General features: G+C 43.4%; 1 protein-coding gene across 4 annotated transcripts in view; it reads left to right on the top strand.

Annotated features, from left to right (window-relative positions):
- Positions 1 to 18,554, top strand: part of SH3GL2 (SH3 domain containing GRB2 like 2, endophilin A1) — an 80,894-nt gene extending 62,340 nt beyond the window's left edge. For 2 of the 4 annotated variants that reach the window (XM_083593852.1, XM_083593851.1), the window contains 8 exons: positions 2,164 to 2,248; positions 2,700 to 2,772; positions 7,905 to 8,048; positions 9,438 to 9,571; positions 12,317 to 12,475; positions 13,025 to 13,128; positions 14,220 to 14,344; positions 16,842 to 18,554. In XM_083593852.1, the coding sequence (XP_083449978.1) occupies positions 2,164 to 2,248; positions 2,700 to 2,772; positions 7,905 to 8,048; positions 9,438 to 9,571; positions 12,317 to 12,475; positions 13,025 to 13,128; positions 14,220 to 14,344; positions 16,842 to 17,041 (1,024 nt within the window). In that variant the 3' untranslated portion in view covers positions 17,042 to 18,554. Of the gene's footprint in view, positions 1 to 1,955; positions 2,012 to 2,163; positions 2,249 to 2,699; positions 2,773 to 7,904; positions 8,049 to 9,437; positions 9,572 to 12,316; positions 12,476 to 13,024; positions 13,129 to 14,219; positions 14,345 to 16,841 lie in introns of those variants that run through there. The other 2 variants (XM_083593849.1, XM_083593850.1) reach the window with 2 other exon arrangements.
- The last annotated feature ends 2,919 nt before the right edge of the window (positions 18,555 to 21,473 follow it).

The raw sequence follows: 21,473 nt of genomic DNA, 5'->3' as shown, positions 1-21,473 counted from the left end.
GGGTGGTACTGTGGGTTAAACCACAGAGCCTAAGGCTTGCTGATCAGAAGGTCGGCGGTTCGAATCCCTGCCACGGGGTGAGCTCCCGTTGCTTGGTCCCTGCTCCTGCCAACCTAGCAGTTCGAAAGCACGTCAAAGTGCAAGTAGATAAATAGGTACCACTCCGGTGGGAAGGTAAACGGCATTTCCGTGCGCTGCTCTGGTTTGCCAGAAGCGGCTTAGCCATGCTGGCCACATGACCCGGAAGCTGTACGCCGGCTACCTCGGCCAGTAAAGCGAGATAAGCGCCGCAACCCCAGAGTCGGCCATGACTGGACCTATGGTCAGGGGTCCCTTTACCTTTACCTTTACATAACAGATTTGCACGTATGATACAGGAGAACAGAGGAGGCTCTGAAAACCCTAAATGCAACTGTTATTTCAGGCCCAAAGATGTGATGTTGAATTTATGCTTGCATCTCATGTGCACATTTTCAGAATGCAAATAGTAGCTTCAGGTGGGGAGGGACAAATGACTGATAATTGGCAGAATTTCAGCAGTCAGGGAAGAGGAGTTTAACCCTTTCCACCCCTGCTGTGCTCCTGTTGGAAATTGCTCTTTGAATTGGGAGGAAACGCCCCATTGAGAAGCTTCATAGTAATGTTGAAAATGTTGAACTTCTTAAATTAAGGGCAGTTCTTGTCCTGATTGAAACAGGTAATTGGCCAAGAATACGCAGCAAGCCAAAAAATTTCCTCCTTGCTCCCATTCATTCTTTGTAGAGCCAATGTGGTTAAGAGTATGAGACTGTGAAGACCTTGATTCAATTCTCCACTCCATGAACCTGGGATTAGTTATTGTCTCTCAGCCTAACCCACCTCACCAAATTGTTGTAAGGATAAAATGGGTGACACAGAACCACATGCAGACCGCTCTGAGCTGTGCGGAGGAAGGATAGGAATTAATTGCAATAAATCAATGGAAAGGCCATTGCATTCAAGAATCTGCATTTCAGACCTGGTGTTATTAGACCTGCTACTTTCTAGGCTTCCTTCACTGCCTTTATTATTCCAGCCTTTTGATTTTATGTTGCTCTGAGACCTCAATTAGGCCAGTACTTCACTGTGCTAAGCATTGTAATGACACATAATAAACTTTAATTATTCCCCGGCCTTCAAAGTGCTTACTGTCATATAAACAACAAAGCAGGTAGGTGAACAAATGAAACAAGGGCATGGAAAGGAGATTAACAATATAAGCAGGTATCTGTGTACATAACAATGCAGATGTACGTGAAAAGAATGGGGTAGATATTTGGTCAATGATGGTAGCTGAGCAAGTACAAGAGGACTATTTTCAGGTTTCTGCATAAGCCATTGAAAGTTGGCAGTGTTCTGCTGGGTTTGGGAGCACGGCCGGCCCTATTGTTCTGCAGAGTGATGTGGCCACCTCATGCAACAGTTAGGCAGAGGTGTTGAAAGACAGAGCTTTGTGTGTGCCACACGACCTGCTCTGCAGCCTCTAAGCCAACCTCCTACTTTTGGGTACAGTGGAGGCGCTGTCTCATTGCTCGTGCTTCCAATTAAGATTCCACTGCATGTCTGATGAGCTTCCATTTGTGGAATGGGGAAGGGTTGCCATTTTGGCCTCAAGGTGCCACATCTCTTCAATGTATTCACACTTAACCTTATCAGGTGTTTTAATACCAATGAATGGGGCTGAATAATCTCCAGAACTCTCCCCCTGCTTCAAAATGTGACTCAGTTTTCCTGCTATAGCATTGTTTACCATAATGGTTCCATTTTAGGAGACACACTGTAGAATATTCAGAGTAGAATATTGAGAATATCTAGAGCCCAGAAGACTGGTAATAGCTTATTGAGCCTTAGCTTCTCTGAAAGGAAGGCTTGAGTCATATGTTCACCTCTCAATGAGGCATACGTAGAAGCCTCCCAGAGCCTGTAGATGACTCTCTGTCTTGACATCTTTGATGCCTGACACTCAAAGTCGGAGATCCCCCTTGTGGTCTTGGTGAGTAAAGGGCTTCAGCTGCTCACTAACCAACTAATAGGTGCCTTGCTTTTATTTTTAAGGATGGAAGTAGACAATTGCTCCCCAGTTTTCCTTTCTTGTCCTGTCTGACAATGGTTGCTTTTCCCTACTCTTCTCCTTCCCAACTGCAGGCAGGAGATGTCAACAAAAGAGAGAACAAGGAAGGAAAACAGTCAGGGAGTGACTTCCTTGATCTTCTCTGCAAGAAAAAGCAAGGTACTGCCAGAGGATGAGTGAGTAGCAGCTCTCGCCCTCCCAGAAACTGGGGCCAGGTGAAATCTGGAAGCGGGCTCACCTGTGCCAGGTGTCTGTAGTGGCTATCGGAACCAGTGGTTTCTATAGGCTCTTGAAGGTTTCTGTCCCTGTTCTGGCTCATTAAGGAGGTTGTTGCATGAGGCAGAGTCTGCAGCATTATAGATTTTCTATCATGGCAGGCATAGGATTTTGCCACATACCCAGTAACATATTAGGGGAGAACAGCAGTGTGTTGGGTCTGTTAATCTGTAGTTGCTATTGACACAACTAGCACATTTGTGTCATCTACCACATATAATGAAGAATGATGGAAAAATAAGTACAGAAAACAAAAAGTATTGGATTATCCATCCTCATTGGGTGTTTCCTCTCTCCCTTTTATATCTTCTTCTTCTTCGTCTTTTAATTGCAGAAAGTGGATGTCACCAGCAGGGCTGTGATGGAAATAATGGCCAGGACAACAGAATACCTTCAACCTAACCCAGGTAATTGTCCTTCTTTGGGAATCAGAGTGCATGTTGATTAAGAGCTCACTCACTTTATTCCAATCCTGCTTCAGATGGGGTTTTATCGAAAAACAGCAGAGTAAGAAATGATGTGTAGGAGAGATATTCTCTGTGCAAAGTATGACGTATATAGATGGTTTTAAGAGCTTTGTCATTACTGATGCATGGACCCTGAATCTAAGGTGAGGAATTCACTAGCTTTTGTTGCCATACTTCTTGAATGTACACCAGCGCAAGGAACATCCTAATCTACACAGAAGGCTGTTCTGCTTTCCCCTTTTCAGCAAAGTCTCACTTCCTCATGTTTACCAGAATCTCAACATTCAGGGCTCCTTTGTACAGTGAAAAGAAAAGACACCCGACACTGTCATCCTGAACCCCCTTTGCCTTAGTTCTTAAGATGCTCTTGTATGAGTGGTAGGTGCTTCAGCTAGGACAAGAGGAGCCTGGTATTTGTCAGTTCTCTCTTCCTCCTTAAGTGCTTTGTGCCCAATGCCTTCCTGTTCCCCAAGACTTGGGGATGGAGTTTGAGGGCTACAGAGGAGGCTGTGGAGCCCTGCCATGTCAGCAAAATTCTGTTCCATAAGGAGAGTGGATGTTAGGAACCAAGCCATTGCCTTCTCCACCAGGGCCAGGGCCTTCTCAGTGATGGCTCCGACCTGGTGGAATGCTCTGCCCCATGAGACCAGGGCCCTGCAGAATTGAACTTCCTTCCACAGGGCCCATAAGACAGAGCTATTCCACCTGGCTTTCAATTTGAACTTAGCCTGATCCTTTATTCCCCTTCCTTCCCTCCCCCTTCCCTTTTTATGAAGATTACCCGCTCTGGGATCCCACAGCTAATTCTCCCCTGGTCTCCTCACTGGCCAAAATAGGACTAATTTAGCCAGCTAGCCCTGGTGATCATCTAATGTTTATTGGATGGATTTCCCCCCAAATTGTTTTTTGAATTCGGAAATTATTGTTATTCACATTTTATACTGTGTATTTTAAGTTGGTTTTTGTTGCATCAATTAAGTGTTTTAAATTTGTTGTTAGCCACCCTGAGCCCGGTTTTTTGAACCGGGAAGGGCGGGGTATAAATAAAAAATTATTATTATTTATTATTATTACTCTGACTGTCAATGCCTGTCCACCTTCTCAGCATGCCATAAAGACAAAAGAAGAGTCTGCTGGGTCAGGCCAATGTCCAGTCTAGTCCAGCCTCCTGTTCCCACAATGGCAGACGAGATGCATGCAAGCTGGTCATGAGCTCAACAGCACTCTGCCCACCTGCGATTCCCAGAAAATGGGTATTTGGGGCTGCCCTTGAGACTCACCCAGAAACTCCAGTGGGTGCAGAATGCCACGGCGAGACTCCTTACGGGGTCCTCACTGCAGGATCACATTCACCCGGTGCTATACCAGCTGTACTGGCTCCCGGTGGAGTACAGGATCAGGTTTAAGGTGCTGGTTTTAACCTTTAAAGCCCTATACGGCCTAGGACCCTCATACCTACGGGACCGTCTCTCCTGGTATGTCCCACGGAGGACCTTACGGTCTTCAAACAAAAACATCTTGGAGATCCTGGGCCACAGGGAGGCTAGGCTGGCCTCAACCAGAGCCAGGGCTTTTTCGGCCGTGGCCCCGATCTGGTGGAACGCTCTGTCACAAGAGACTAGGGCCCTGTGGGACTTGACATCTTTCCGCAGGGCCTGCAAGACACAGCTGTTCTAACAGGCCTTTGGCCAAGGCACAGCCTTGGTAATTCTTCACAGAACTCTAGCCCAATGGTTGCCATCAATTTGATTTGAACTGATTTTATAATGGATTGATTTTAGAATGCTGTGTTATTTTACTGTTGTTAGCTGCTCTGAGCCCGGCTTCGGCTGGGGAGGGCGGGATATTTATTTATTTATTTATTTATTTTATTATTATTATTATTATTATTATTATTATTATTATTATGCATCTGACAGCATCGGTAGAGCATAGCCACTGTGACTAGTAGCCATGGATAAAATGTCAGGGATGGAATCTGGGGTCTTGTGTGTGCTGTTGGTCTGCCTGTATCTCTCACTGCATGTTTATCACTATGTGTAGATGTGCTAGGGAGACAATGCCAAGTCTGGTTTCTTGGTGTGTTTGTGGATTGTACGCTGTGTTCGTACACATGCATTTAGAAGATGGGAAATGCTTCTCAGAAATAGGTAATAGTTTTTGTCCTTCATGGTGGAAGAAGCCTGAGAAAGTATGGTCTCACTAGTTATAGTCTGCAGAGTCATTCTGTGCGTAATAGCTGTGCTTACAGGTGAAGCCTAATTCCATCGTGTCCCTAGGCTACTGAATACACCCACTTCTGTTCCAGTCCGTGCTCTTGAATTGTGCCAGCTGCTAAATGAGGCAAGAAGCTCTGACGTCCTGTTGAAAACACTTTAGATTCAAAGGGCAAACCGCAGGTTGAAAATCTTAAGCAACATAGTCTCCTCACATCCTGGTATTGACCCAGAACTCTGATGTGTATTGAATTAAAACATTGCTTATTTGCAAGGTGTTGACATCTGATTCCATATCAGAGCGTTTGGTAAAAATGGAATGGATGGAAATCAAACTTTGAAATATTTCTTGGCTATGCAAGTGATGATGGTTCTTTTCCGTTGTTACCAACATGCATTGAGTTTCAGGCAGTGGGGTGTCTGAAAAGGGGATCCTGGGCACATACAGTGTACGCATATAGGCACTTCGTGTATACTGGATCTCTCATGGTGCAGACTTCCAGTCAGATTAAGCACCTGTGGAAAGGGGCAGGGGCACTGGGGAGTGGCAATGTCTAGTTTTGGACAGACTTCTCCATGAAAATAAACCCCATTTCCAACCCAGCCTTCATCTGAAGACTGCAAGGGGGTTGTGCAACAGTTTCACTGTTTTGTTGTTCCCCGGCTCAAGGTTTCAAGAGGACTGGAAAGGATTTAGTGAGCCCGGAAAGGATTTGCAGCGGCACAAACAGAGTGCAATGGCGCAAACCATTACTTGCCATCCTGCACTCCACCGGTATCATAGTGTTCTGTTTCCCACTCTAAGCAACAGAATTCTGATGATTTCCCCTGCCATCTCATGGGTTTGGTTGCGATATATACGTTATGTGTTATTGAGCAATTTGTGCTGCAGAGGCACCACAGCCAAAACACATTTTCGTAGATGAGTCACCGAGATAATAAGGTTTGCTTCCTATGATAGGTTTTGTACTCTGAGACAGATACCCAGCTACAAAATGTATGCGTCATGCATCCACAACGGAGGAATTGTGTGCATGCATAAATTACTCCAGGTCCCTTTACAGTCCATGTGAGTGTGGCTTCATATCTTTCCCGGTTGCAGCTGGCATATATTTTAAGGCGGGGAAACATATATCCATGCACCTCTCATTACTGATGTGATATGAGGATCTTTTGTGCACTCAGAAAGTCTCTTGAGCCACAGCTTCCTTGGAACCATGTAGAAAGAGTGAGTGGGTTAAGCTTATTACGACTGTCTGCTGTCCAGTGTGCTGATAGTTGTAGCGCCAGGCTTTGGGGGTGGGAAAGCAAGCAGTCTCCTCACTTGATACAGAGCTTTAGAGGAAAGAAGGAAGCAAACAGTGCTGTCTCTCTTCCCTTCTGCCCAAGGCACCCATGTAGGCAGAAGAATCATAGAAAGAGAACCTTTCTATGATATGAGTTTTTTGCTGTTGTTACTGATAGTAACTGATATTACAGTGGTACCTCGGGTTACAGACGCTTCAGGTTACAAACTCTGCTATCCCAGAAATAGTACCTCGGGTTAAGAACTTTGCTTCAGGATGAGAACAGAAATTGTGTGGCGGCAGCAGGAGGCCCCATTAGCTAAAGTGGTACCTCAGGTTAAGAACAGTTTCAGGTTAAGAACGGACCTCCAGAACGAATTAAGTTCTTAACCTGAGGTACCACTGTACTGATATTAACTTTTTGTATCTTTATTTTTGTGTGGAAATTGTTCAGTTTGGCTGTGTAGATCTTAATAATGTGTTTTATTTGTTTTTATGACTACTTTGGGATGCGGGTGGTGCTGTGTGTTAAACCACACAGCCTAGGACTTGCTGATCAGAAGGTCGGCGGTTTGAATCCCCGTGACGGGGTGAGCTCCCGTTGCTCGGTCCCTGCTCCTGCCAACCTAGCAGTTCAAAAGCACGTCAAAGTGCAAGTAGATAAATAGGTACCGCTCTGGCGGGAAGGTAAACGGCGTTTCTGTGTGCTGCTCTGGTTCGCCAGAAGCGGCTTAGTCATGCTGGGCACATGACCCGGAAGCTGTACCACATGACCCGGAAGCTCCCTTGGCCAATAAAGCGAGATGAGCGCCGCAACCCCAGAGTCGGCCACGACTGGACCTAACGGTCAGGGGTCCCTTTACTTTTACTTTATGACTACTTTGCTATGTTTGTGATCATGTAAATCTTTTCATATTGTAAGCCGCCTTGAACATTGTTTTAACTGTGGAAAGGTGGCATACAAATAAAAAAATGATGATGATGATGATGATGATGATGGACCTACTCAAGTGACGCTGGCACAAAAGCCCCACACATGCACTAAGTAAAATAACACAAGCTTCACCACCCCACCACCCCTCTCTCTCCCGTCCCCTCCTCTTTTCTTACCAACCCTATACTGCATATGACACCAATGTCTCTCAACAAATGTAATTGAGCTGTAGAAAACACAACCTGAAGAAAGAGTGTGCTTTTGTAAATAATAATAAAATAATAAAATTTTATTTATATCCCGCCCTCCCCAACCAAAGCCGGGCTCAGAGCGGCTAACAACAGTAAAAGTAACACAGTTTGCATAAAATCACAATCAATTAATTGAAATACATTCTAAAATCAATTCAATTCTAAAATCAATTCAGAGTCAAATTAATGGCAACCACTGGGCTAGAGTTCTATGAGGATTACAGAAGGAGAGAGGGGGGTCAGACTGTGGCAAATCTTGGAGGAAATGGAGTTTCACCATGGCTGAAGAACTCACTGGGAGAACTCTTTTTAAAATTATTATTCTGTCTTTGGTCCTGTATTGACACCTTTTCTTGGGCTAATTAGCTTGTTTGCTTGATTGCAGCTTCCAGAGCTAGACTCAACATGCTCAACACTATGTCCAAAATTAGAGGCCAGGAGAAAGGACCAGGTTACCAACAGGCAGAGGCCCTGTTAGCAGATGCGATGCTGAAGTTTGGAAAAGAACTTGGAGATGACTGCAACTTTGGTAATGTGATTTTTTTTATTTTATCCTCACTGTAAGATACCTCTGGCTGGACGGACCTTCTCGGGGCTAGGCCTCCCGAGGTGACACAAAAATGGCAAAACCTGATTATGCCATATTTTATTTATTTAAACAAATTTATGCCTTGCTTTTTGAGAGAGGTTCCCCACAAAGTGGCTCATAACAAGATTTAAAATCACAACATACCACACATTTATTCGGGCAGATTTTTCCCATGTGGGAGGACAAGGACTAAGCACATGCAGAGAACCCTCGTTCAAAATGTGTAGCTGCAGCCACAATTTGCTTTGAATCTCTGCATCTGGTTTGCCAAATTGTTCTTTTATGAATTAAATGTTCATAACTGGACCTTTGTAGAATAGTTTGTATCAGACACAAGCTCCCAGTACAAAAATTCAACAACACGCCATATGTAGGGTTGCCATATTTCAAAAAGTAAAAACCAGGACACCCCAAGAGTTTTTGAGCTTTTTTAAAGAGAACCCTAAAGTTGTTGAGCCAAAACATGCAATTTTTCAATTGACTTGCCTAAGATCCAGGACAAAGCGGATATTCCTCCCGGATGTCAATTCCGCTTATTTTCTGACAGTTAAACATTTGGGGCTGTTGCACACAAAGGCTAACTATTCAGAATATACACACTGTTGGGCATAGTAGCATCCCTTGGGCTCATGTAATTTTCTCCAGCATGCACAGATAACCTTCAGTCTGAACCAGGGCTTACAGGCATGAGTGCTTTTAATAGTAGATCTTGCTTGCATGAGATGGCCACTGAAAAGGGATGTCCTGATCCTGTGAGCATTGTCTACTCACATAAGCATAGATAGATAGATAGATAGATAGATAGATAGATAGATAGATATAGGCTTTCTCACATCCTGCCATGCTTATAAGCTTTTGTTTCTAATCTTAGCTGCACTAGAGCCTGATTTCCACACTAGAAGTGTGGAAAACTATTGGTTTTTACAAATAAACAAATTAATGGCTGGTATTCCCCAGGCTGGGTCTGAATGAGGCCAACATAGCAGACAACCAAAGGTCATCTGGGAGGGAGTTGCATGATTATGTGCCATGATACAGAAGTTCTGTTGCCGAGAATGCCTTTAGTGATATTCAACATTAGTTGTACATTAGAATGATTGAAATCAGTGGATTAAATCCAGCGGTTTCAGTGGGTCTATTTGTGTATGATTAATGCTGGTTTTCACCCCTGTGTTTTTCATTCCTGAGAAATTACTGAGCTTAGGAACCGTGCTAAGAATTTTATTTCTGTAATGAACTTCTCAATACTTGCCCTGCTCTATGCTGATGTGAAAGCACAGTCTTTGCTTCTTTATCAAGATTAAGTAGACTCTTCTTCCATTTCTTCAGGCCCAGCTCTCGGTGACGTTGGGGAAGCAATGAGGGAACTTTCTGAGGTGAAAGATTCTTTGGACATTGATGTGAAACAGAATTTTATTGATCCCCTTCAAAACCTTCATGACAAAGATCTGAGGGAAATACAGGTAATTTGCTGAGAAATTAACTGGCTGTTGCAAGATACACAGCAGAACCATTGCTCTATAGCTCCTCCTTTCTCTTTCACAGCCGAGGGGTGAGGTCAGTGTGGTGCACATGCATTGGCGGGAGACCTGATTGGATCTGTTGGTGTACTTGCACTGTACCCACCTTGTCTCTGCCCTGCTCCATATCTGTAATTTAATTGTGTGTATGTGTACGTACACACACACACAATATTTTCTATCTATCCTATGTATCTATCTATCATCTATCATGTATCATCTACGGCCTAGGACCCTCGTACCTACGGGACCGCCTCTCCCGGTATGCCCCACGGAGAGCCTCAAGGTCCATAAATAGCAACACCCTAGTGGTCCCGGGCCCTAAGGAAGTTAGATTAGCCTCAACCAGAGCCAGGGCCTTTTCAACACTGGCTCCGGCCTGGTGGAACGCTCTGCCTCATGGGACCAGGGCCCTGCAGGATCTGATTTCTTTCCGCAGGGCCTGTAAGACAGAGTTGTTCCGCCTGGCCTTTGGCTTGGAGTCAATTTGATTCCCTCCTCCTCTTTCTTTTTTCTTTCTCCTCCTGTGATGAGGCTGCATTTTAATATTTTAATGTTTCTATATTTTAATGTTGTATTTTAATCTTGTTTTTAAGTTGTATTCATTCAGCTTCTTTTTATTATTGCTTGTTAGCCGCCCTGAGCCCGGCCTTGGCTGGGGAGGGTGGGGTATAAATAATAATAATAATAATAATAATAATAATAATAATAATATCTATCATCTATCTATCATCTATCTATCTATCATCTATCTATCATCACCTATCTCTATCTTAGAAGAAGGAGTAGTTAAATGGTGGTCATACCAATACATAACATTGCTCAGCTCATTTTAACTCTGCAATCCTATGTATGTTTATTCAGAAGTGAATCTTCAATGGGATGACTCCCAGGTAAGTGCATAGCACTGGATCCAACCCTTTATGCAGTGCAGCACAGGGAGAAAGTACTTAAAAGTGGAAACAAGGATTCCAAGAGTAGAAATCACTCCCAGCGGCAAGTTCCTATTCCAAAGTCAAAACCAAGAGAACATTCCCTGGTGGCTGGTGTTGTGGTCCTCATCTACACGATACCATCTTCCCCAGCAGCCTGAGAATTGTGGTTCTGTTCAGACACTGGTGTTTGGATACAGGCTCACTCAGAGCTCTAATGGCTTACTGGAGAGCACTTGAAAAAATGTTTTATTTGTAAAATTACTATTTTTATTTTAGATATTCCTAAACTGTCCTTTAATTTAGTGGGCTGTAAGTACACCTTAGGCAAATGAAAGGTTGTTTATATCACAGCTTTCTAAAAAACAACAACACACAACCTCATGCACAGATTAAAAACAAAGAAACCCAAAGAGCAATAGGAAAGCAACAGCAGCAGAAGACGCCAGTCATGTTACCATCTCTTAACTTTCTGCCAATTTTTTTTTAAAGGCTAATAAGCCCCCTAGAACTAGGCAGTGAAGTAGCTTGGCACGACTGCCTCCATAATTGTGGCCCATATCCACCATTTTTGCTAGCAGATGGCAGGGTTTAAAGGTTGCGCAGCAAAGAAATTCAATGCAGCAGTTGCACTAGTGGAAGTTTGTTGTGCAACAGCCAATGTTTATTGTGCAATTTGTTTCACAGCAATGCTTGGTAAAGTACTTATGTTTTCCCTTGTCCAACAATGTTTTGCCAGCGCAACAAGAACATCACTAATCAACTTTAACTTTGTGCTACATTGGATGCACTCTCAGCTCCCTCTGCAGTGAAGTCTTGTGCAGTACTGCTTTCTTCAAGTACTGCAAATTTGATGGAGTTTCCTGTTAGTATAAACGCCTACTTATTGTTTTAATTGTGGTAGGAGGGTAGCCACTGAAATGCTGTACAATCAACAAAATAAAACAAGGGCGATCTCGGAGTACCACTTTTCCTGATGATCTCTAGAAGAGCCTGGAAAGGCCACATTCTTGTGATAAACATAGTTTCTGATGTAGCTGGTAGTTGTCAAAATTCAAGGAAGCAGTGTGTGGTCCTTGAATAAATAAGGATGTAATTAAGATGCACAGCTGGTCTTGAATTCACTGTGAAGCTTTCCCATCCACTACAGTGTTATGTCTGGAGTTGGGATTCTAGAATAATAGGCAGGGAGGATTCTAGAAGGCAGCATCTGATTGGCAGTGGAGCCGTCCAATCCGGCTCCAGAAGGGAAGTTTGAACTAACCTATCAGGTGTGACCTAGGGTGTGGTTACATGATATATAGCCTGGGTCTGGCAGGGACTACAAGCCAGGCTACACCCTGACTGTTTTTATCCGACTACCCTGAAATAAACTGAAGCCTTTCTCTGAGTATATTTCATACAGTAAGACAAAAATCAGGTTGCAAGCTAAAATTGCTTGTTTTTTTTTAAAGTTGCATATTTAGGCAAATAATGTTATATTAAAAATATGACTGTGTGGTTCTCCTATTCTGTGTATTTTGGCCTTCACTCACTCCGATAGGGTAGTTTCACATTTAACAGCTACCAACTATGACTTCTGCCCTTTATCTGCAATATGAGCAGCATACGGACTTGATTCTACAGCATAATTTGTGGGTGCTTAGTCAACTCATTCCATATAAGTTTGAATGTATAGTCTTTATTTAGTCCACTGTGTTTGTAAGGCAGAGGCGAGGACTTGCAGAATCTCTCTCCACCCTTTCCCCCTCTTCAGCATCACCTTAAAAAATTGGAGGGCAGACGCCTGGATTTCGATTACAAGAAGAAAAGGCAAGGCAAAATCCCAGATGAAGAACTCCGTGCGGCTCTGGAGAAGTTTGATGAGTCAAAGGAAGTTGCTGAGTTGAGCATGTTTAATCTGCTAGAAATGGATGTGAGCAAATCTCTTATCTCCTTGGAATGTGTTGTAGTATTGACATGTTTGTTGGCAGTTTAATGACTTTTGAAATGAGTAGAAAAACAAAACAAAAGAACTGAGTTTTGTGTTCATGTTTCCTAGACTCTCTTCCATGAATATGCATCATCATATTTCTTAAAACAACAGAGCAAGCATGCACAATAATAATGTTTTATTTGTGTGCAAGCTAGTCTATGTATGGACTCTTAACATAAGAAGCACCTTGCTGCCCCAGGCCAACGTCTATCTAGCCCCCATTCCAGAACCCAGCAGGAATCGAATGATTCTTTCTCAGAAAATGGCCAGTACTGATCGACCAGTCTGCCACTGGTATACCAATGGTTCTGCCCATTTCCTGCTGAAGTGAGCTCCTAACATTTAGGTTCACTTTGGCTCTCTAGTCCAATACAGATAGTACTTTATTCACTGTTTCTTGCATGTTGGAGTGTTAGTGCCTTTACGAAAGCTCTTTGAATAAGCTGCATGACAATAATCAACACACGTTTTCAATATCTCCCTTTTCAGATCGAGCAAGTGAGCCAGCTATCTGCCCTTGTACAAGCCCAGCTGGAGTACCACAGGCAAGCCACACAGATCCTCCAGCAAGTTAGTTCCAAGTTGGAAGAGAGGTAACTAAATATTTCTGATGTTCTTTAAAAAAGGGGGTGGGGATCTGAGGCTTAATATATGTTTCAATTTGGGTATATTGTCTGTGCAAACTTGTCAGTAGTGCTGAACCAGGCATGAAATTGCATTGTTGATCTGTTCAGTCTTTTAACACATAACTTAAATCCCATTGGTTGCAGCCACCAGGAAGTAAGATACGTAAGTGTAACTTAGGGCTGGAGCATGTTATATTTTGCAGCAGGCGCGCAACCAAAAACATCCTCATTGGGATGAGGTCTCTACCACCACCACCACCATCCCTAGCCTTACTAGTATTCGCACAGTTGCTCCCATGCCAGTAAAAGAACAGATACAGATGGATTGAAATGTTACTTCTAAAGACTAGTGGTGGCGTTTGTTCCCTTTTTTCACTCTGAAGTCATGGGTACCTATTTCGGGTGTTGCAAAACTTGGAGCTGGTGTCTTTGCTTGTTTTAAATTCTGTATGTTGTGGACAGGAAGATTTTGGAGCTACCTAATGCAGTATGCCTTTACACTTTTACTCAACTATATATAGTCTTTCTACTGTTGACTTTAAGCACCTTGGACAAGTCCAGTCTGTTGCATTCTATCAACGGAGAGTTCAATATATTCAGTGAGCCGGGGAATCTGCATAGCTTCAGTTCCACTGCAAATATGACCTCAAACTGCAGAACATGACAGCTTTGCAGAAACACAGCTTTCCTGAGGTCTTTTGCAATCAGACCTTCCAGGAAAAAGTACAAAAGGAAAAAGTACAAAGCCCTATGATGAAGGGTTATAATCAGTGCTATTTTTCTAGAAAAAGAGGTACCAGAGCTCACCATGAACTTCTCCCTTGTTATCTTAGAATGGCAATGGTACTCACCTGAGAGGTGCTGGAGCTGAGCTCTTGTGAGCTCCTGCTGAAAAAAGCCCTGGTTATAAATATACCAAAACAAAACAAAACAAAACAAAATATCTAAGAGACTCCAGTTTATTCAGAATGCAAGGAAAACTTTTTGTCTTTCTTTAGTCTTGGTGCTTATGATTTGCTGATGAATTGCTTGCTCAGGATTTGCTTATCTTCTGGCAGGATAAAAGATGCCTCAGTTCAGCCCAGAAGAGAGTATCAGCCAAAGCCCCGCATGAGTTTGGACTTCTCTGAAAACAATCAGCACAACGGAGGGCTCTCTAATGCCACCACTCCCAAGCCCTCAAGTAAGAGAAGGTGGAAAGGAGGGGTGGGGAACATATGATAGTACAGTCTCTCTAGGGGTTGCTCTGAAAATTATACTAAACAAGGACAAACGCTGGCATGAGCGACTCCTGCAATAGCATTTTCAATTCCTGGCTAGGAATGCCCAAAGGTTGAATTCTGTAGAAAGATCCATGGGCACCTCACATAATTCACCATGGAAGACATGCACAGACTTTCCCCCTTGGATATGAGACAAGGAGCATTGAAAAGCAGGGGCATCTGTCAGCATAATTTATTGGTTGATCTCTCACACATTTATATTTTCCCTACTGTTCCTCCAAAAAGACAAAGCTGGCACACATGACATTATCTCCTTTTATTCTCACGGTGCGAATGAATGAATATTTATTTGCACCAGCCATAGCAATAAAACAACAATACAATATACAAAGAATTAAAAAGTCAATTTTATAAAATACATTTTAGGGTTTGTAATCAATAGTCAAATAGTGGATCTTATTCTAATTGTCCCGGCTATAAACCTTGCAGCCTTTGCTGTCACCTACTCATCTTGCTCTGCCAAGGGAAAGGACACTGGGGCAGTGGCTGAGTGACCTGGAATGGACAATAAAAGAGGGGTGATAATCTCATTCCTCAAGTCTTTATAAAGGGTGCAAGCCAGAAAGGCATGCGCCACCGATTCAGTGCTGCCATCTCCACAGGGACAGAAGCATTTTTCATGTGGAATCTGCTGGAATCGTCCCTCAAGCACAGCTAAGGTCAATACATTCAATCTTGCGAGAGGAAAAGCACGTCTATATTTTAGAATTGCTAGGTTATTTAGATTGTTTAGAGCGCCAGAGAATCAAGATGGGAAGGTGGAAAATAGTTATACCATGGGCAAAATTTCCTTATTGTGGCCAGGTTGTTCTGACGTTCGATATCATTTAGACGCTGACAGGTTGTGAGGTTGCAATGCCTAAATCATTCCTCTATGTGTCGCCAATCCAATGCCATATGTAGATTTACCAACCCAACTGGCAGCAAAGACAGAAAAGGGTGGTGGCTCCCAAAAGAGGGGCTCATACTCACCTTCATAATCTGTGTTGACCAAAGACCTCCTGACTCCACCCCAGCTCATTCAGTATAAAATGTGGTCCTGGTACTGGGTGCCACCATTGAATATGTCTAGGCTGAAGTATGCAATTGTTGGTCTGAGGACATGATCTAGACCACAGGCAAGTTTCCCTCAAGATGCCCACCATGCTCCTTTAAAAAATAAAATAAAATCAAGTGTTCCTATGAAGCAAAAATTAAAAACTCAGTTGACACAGTGTTGGGGTGCATTTGTGCATGCTTCCTGTGAGGTGGGGGTCTCTGTGTGGGTTGCCCCACTTGATTTTGGCCACACCTACTTCTGGTATGGGACCCTCAGAGGGCCACCAGATAAAGTTAGCTACTCCTGGCACAAGGGACGTGGGTGGCGCTGTGGTCTAAACCACAGAGCCTAGGGCTTGCCGATCAGAAGGTTGGCGGTTTGAATCCCTGCTCCTGCCAACCTAGCAGTTTGAAAGCACATCAAAGTGCAAGTAGATAAATAGGTACCGCTCTGGCGGGAAGGGAAACGGTGTTTCCGTGCACTGTACTGGTTTGCCAGAAGCGGCTTAGTCATGCTGGCCACCTGACCTGGAAGCTGTACACCGGCTCCCTCGGCCAGTAAAGTGAGATGTGCAACGCAACCCCAGAGTCGTCCGCGACTGGACCTAGCGGTCAGGGGTCCCTTTACCTTTACCTTACTCCTGGCACAAATGCTTCCACACACTGGGAACCCTGTGCTCTCAGGTTTCCTGGTTGTGCTTAGAGAACCTACGTGTGTCCACCCCACTGAATGTAGGGGAGTCAAGCGTGTTGCCAGCAGCCATGATGTCCTTGCCATGTGTTCCATCAATGAAAGTTTTGATAGTGAGCAGAAGTCTCCAATGGCATTGTGGACGCCTGTCCTTTTACTGAGGTTTGTTGAACCCTCCGTGGACTTCCGAGCATCATTCCTGGGCTGCGTTCAGCTTAGTGAGTCGAAAGTTGCGCAAGGTCCATACTCGAGAATAAAAAAAAGGTTGTGCAAATTGTGTGTGTGTTTGTGTAAGTAGCAGCCAAATTGGGATGGCAGCACAGGGATATGGAGGTTAATATGTCCTCCCATGTCCCAAACCTGTGCTATAACCAGACATTTATCAGCTAGTATGACTACGCTCCTCAGCCAGTCCAAGGGCCCATCTGGTCCAGCATTTTTTTTTATGCTGGACCAGATTTATTTATTTTTGCCATGTGTAGGGTACCTGGTTCCCTCCAGCTGTCGCTGCCTACAGTGCCCACCATCCCTTGCCATGCTGGCTGGGGCTGATGAGGGCTAGAGGGCACCACGTTGCCTACCCCTGACTTCTGCCAGTATTGATTTCTTTCTTTCTCTCTAAGCGCCTTTGTTTTTGTTCCCCTCTCTTCCCTCTCCTTCCTCTGCAGATGTCCCCATGGACCAGCCGTGCTGTCGAGCTCTGTATGACTTCGATCCCGAAAACGAAGGGGAGCTGGGCTTTAAAGAGGGTGATATCATTACCCTCACTAACCAGATTGACGAAAACTGGTATGAAGGGATGCTTCATGGCCAGTCGGGCTTTTTCCCTATTAATTACGTGGATATTCTCGTCGCTTTGCCTCATTAGGAGGGCCGAGTCACCATGTCTTAATCTCCCCCTCTCCCTCGAGAAATAAATAAAACAGGTCATGTGTCGACACCACTGCTTTTTAAAAACAAAGCAATGAATACATAATATGGCTGCTTACTCCACATCACAAATACAAGCTGCGGTGGTGTTTTTTTCTTAAAACAAAAACAAAAAACCAGTCATTGGGCCCCCACAGACAATCCTTGGTTTTCGTGTTGTCATGCTACATCGTGGTGATGCGTGTTATCTTCTCCAGGCTGTGTGCCCAGGCACGTGGGATTTTCACGTTCACACACGCATGGTTGCCACAGAGAATGATGGGGGGAGAAAGTGGCGGTAGGCGTTTTTGAGTCAGTCATAGTGTTGGGAATGGGGGATGCAGTTGAGTTAGCTGGGAAGAAAAGCCTGTCGCCAGTCTACTGCCATTTTAGTTCTCCCATCGAAAGCGGGGAGCTGGGTAGCGCCCCGATTGTTCCATCTTTCCCTTCCCAAATGTTGCGGTTTATGCGGGCCTAATATCGCTAACCAGCTTCTCATGTCGTTCTTCTCTTAAAAAGGAAAAAATAAAGGGGGAGGGGAAAGACAGAGTCCTGTCCTTGGAGAAACAGCATAGCGTATATTTCAGTTCCTCCGCAGATGAATCGCCACTATTCTATACCCGCTGTTGGCGTAGAACCAGCTTTTATATACGCAATAGTTAAACAGAGGCCTGTGCAGTATCCAGGTTACCTTTTGAAAACATCCAAAGGCCAGGCCAGGAAAGTAAAGCGCCACAAGCCAATGTGGCTTTCCTCAGAAATGTTGGACATAACAACAACAACAACAACAACAACAACAACAACAACAACAACAACAACAACCTAATGCCAGCAGCAAATAGATGATGCTAGAAGAAAAAGCTAAAACAAACACAACTCTTTTCACTTTGTGTAAAGTCTAGGCACAAAAAACCCCCAATATTATTCTACATCTTCACTGAAAAATAATAATGAAAAGCAACTCACGTTATGTAATTTTTATTTTCATCTACCTTGTGTTCTTTGAACATCATTTGTGTATATTCTGCCCTCAGTGAGGACTAAACAAAACAAAACAGAAGAATCTTTGTGCTGAGCAATTAAAGCGACGTGTGGCTATATATGCAAAAACATTCAAGTTGATTTTTCCTCTCCAGAGTCATATATATATATATATATATATATATATATATATATATCCCGTTCCGCGTCCTACATTTTGTGTGTGCATAGTGATGTCTCTAGCTGATTCACTGTTCCTATTTTTGGTAACTGCTGTAAGAGTTTGTTTTAATTTGAGTTGCCCAGAGTTCTATTTATCTATCTACGTACATATATATTTCTATATGTACAGACTCTTCCTGCACTGCTTTGGACGTGCCGCTTCAGTATTGGACCATGTGAAATGACGGCAATCCTCCTGCTTTTAATGTATAAACTTATACCATGGAGAGCATTGTTATTTCAAATAAAAATGCGGATTGACTAGTGAATGAGTGTGTGTGCTTTCCCCCACATGTCACTGATTTGCTGTTTCTCTTGTTGTGCCAGCACAATCAAATTCTGTAGGTCGGGGCAGGAGGGCTTGGAGAGGGGGCTTGGGAGAACTCCTAGTAAAAATCTGGGGGATTTGCATGAGATCAACACCTGTTTCTGACTTCCAGTTGTCTAGCTATAGCAACAACTAACAACCCACTCACCCCAGTTTCCTTACCGTCCCAGAATCTTTATTTTATTCGTTTGTTCAAAATACTTATATGCCACCCTTTGCCAAAATTGGCTCCGATGTAGTTTTCGTCGTTAAAAATGCCACGGCAATAAGAACACAGAATAAAACAACCGCTACATAAAACAGAACCATTGGCAAATGCCTAACATGTAACAGCCTGGTGGTTTTGCCTAGTGCCTGAAAAAACCAAAACAAAACAAGTGCTGGTCACTTGAGGCTCCCTAGGAAGGGTTTTCTATAAATGGGGTGCCACCACCAAAAAAGCCCTGTCTCTGATTGTCGCCTGCTTCACCTTTGACAAGGAAGTAACAGAGGAAAAGGTCTTTGGCTAACCCAAGATGCAGGCATCAAGATGCTATGGGAGGTAAAGGAGCTCAGTCCCAAGCTGTTAAGTCTTCACAAGTCAATATCAGCAGCTTCATCCAATTCTGTTTTATAAAGTTTCAATATTTTTAGCATATACAGTCAAAACACAATTACATCTTTTCTCTTAATTTTGTCGACTTCCCTTTTTTTCCATGGAGTTGTTGTTTCTCCCCTTCTGATGCAAATTGTCTTCCATCTCTCAAATCATAACCATAATACAGTGGTACCTCTAGTTATGAACTTACGGTAATTCATTCTGGAGGTCCGTTCTGAACCTGAAACTGTTCTTAACTAGAGGCATGCTTTCGCCAATGGGTTCTCTTGCTCCCGCTGCGCCACCGGCACACGATTTCTGTTCTCATCCTGGGGCAAAGTTCTCAACTTGAGGTAATTCTTCCAGGTTAGCGGAGTTTGTAACCTGAAGCGTTTGTAACCTGAGGCATTTGTAACTCGAGGTACCACTGTAGTATAGTCTAATTACTTCTGCTGCTCATAGCTCAAATCCTGCTTGCATTTTTCGTCATATTACGATATCTCTTTAAATAGTCTGAAAAGGGCATCCTTTATTCCGTAAAACATTCATCATTAGATTCTCTTAATTTTGCCAGTTCTGCAGATTCCATTATCTATCTTATCCATTCTCATTTTGTTGGAGCTTCTTCTTCCTTCTGTTTCTGTGCATATAGAATCCTAGCTGCTGCTGTTACATACATAAAAAAACTTTGACATTTTAGAGGGATGGATTTCTATCCCTATAATCCCTAACAGAAATGCTTAGGGCATATATATATATAATACACACACACACACACACACACACACACACACAGTCATACCTTAGTTTTCAAACAGCTTAGTTCTCAAACATTTTAGCTCCCGAACGCCGCAAACCCAGAAGTAACTGCTCTGGTTTGCGAACTATTGGGCCGATTGTATGCGTCTCTCGCACCTCATCATTAAAATCTGTCTCATTAGGGCAATGTTCATGTGGGAAAGAGATGCGATGTACTTTTCACATATATACTGTAGTGATGTGAAGTGGAAGCATGGAGAGATGGCTCTCGTGCAATTGTGTAAGTGTGTGAAGGGCACTAATTGTGTGCTCAAAACAAGGCTGCATATACTCCTGTGGTTGCAGGGATGACCAAGGAAGTATCTTGCAATTACTTCCTTAGCAATTAGTTTGTTAGTTTGTGTGCTTTGAATACATTCCACATAATGATGATTAAAACAAGACAGAAATGTTTACATGAAATTTCACAACTGAACTGAGTTCCAGGCACACACACACACAAAAATGTGCCCCAGTTTTAAGTTATAATAATAGAAATTTATTATTTATATGCCTCCCATCTGACTGGGTTACCCAAACCCCTCTGGGCGGCTTCTAACAAATTAGGTTGGCTAGCAAGTATCAAATCCCAGGCACTTTGAAACTGCTGTGCCTGTGGGACTACAGCACTGTTAGCTAAGCAAGCCATATATTATCCTTTCTGAAGGGAGGCGATGTTGTGCTGTCATCGACAGGTTATGCTGCCTTCAATCATTTTCGACTCCTCTAAGCTTTTATGCAGCCTTCCAGAACATTTTTAAAATGCAAAACTCTTGCTTAACTGCTATACCAGTCAGAAGTAGTTTGATTTATGGATGTTTTCAATCAAGATAAACGAAGTGGGGATGGGGAATCTTAATACTGAAATGTCGACTGGAGACAGATTGCAAACAATTTAATGCTGTTTTCTAACCAAGAGGTACATCTACCCAAAGTGACTTGGCAATCTAAGTGATGCTATTTGGGGATGACTTTGCATTCTGTATGGAGAATCTTGGAGCAAGCTATGAAAGTGTTTAGAAAAGGGTTTGTGTAGCGCCTTGGTAGAGCACACCTTCGTGCGAATAAGGTACTGCAAAGGATCTCAAGTAGTTGGACTGGGAAAAGATCTGAGCAAATTGCTGTCAGCTGCAGACAGTCCTGGGAAACATAACGAATTGTTTGATACAATTGAAGACAGTTTCATACAGGTTCCCTCACTGCGAGAAGCCAGGAATCAGGCAGAGGGCCTTCTCGGTGGTGGCGCCTGCCCTGTGGAACGCCCTCCCATCAGATGGCAAGGAAATAAACAACTATCAGACTTTTAGAAGACATATGAAGGCAGCCCTGTTTAGGGAAACTTTTAATATTTGATGAATTATTGTATTTTAATATTTTGCTGGAAGCTGCCCAGAGTGGCTGGGGAAACCCAGCCAGATGGGCAGGGTATAAATATTATTATTATTATTCATTCCTATGTTACCCTTTAAAATCCTCTTAAGCCTG

The sequence above is a fragment of the Podarcis filfolensis genome (genome assembly GCF_964270895.1).
Source record: "Podarcis filfolensis genome assembly, chromosome: 17".
NCBI lineage: Eukaryota > Metazoa > Chordata > Lepidosauria > Squamata > Lacertidae > Podarcis > Podarcis filfolensis.
This window is presented reverse-complemented; position numbering and strand designations above follow the sequence as displayed.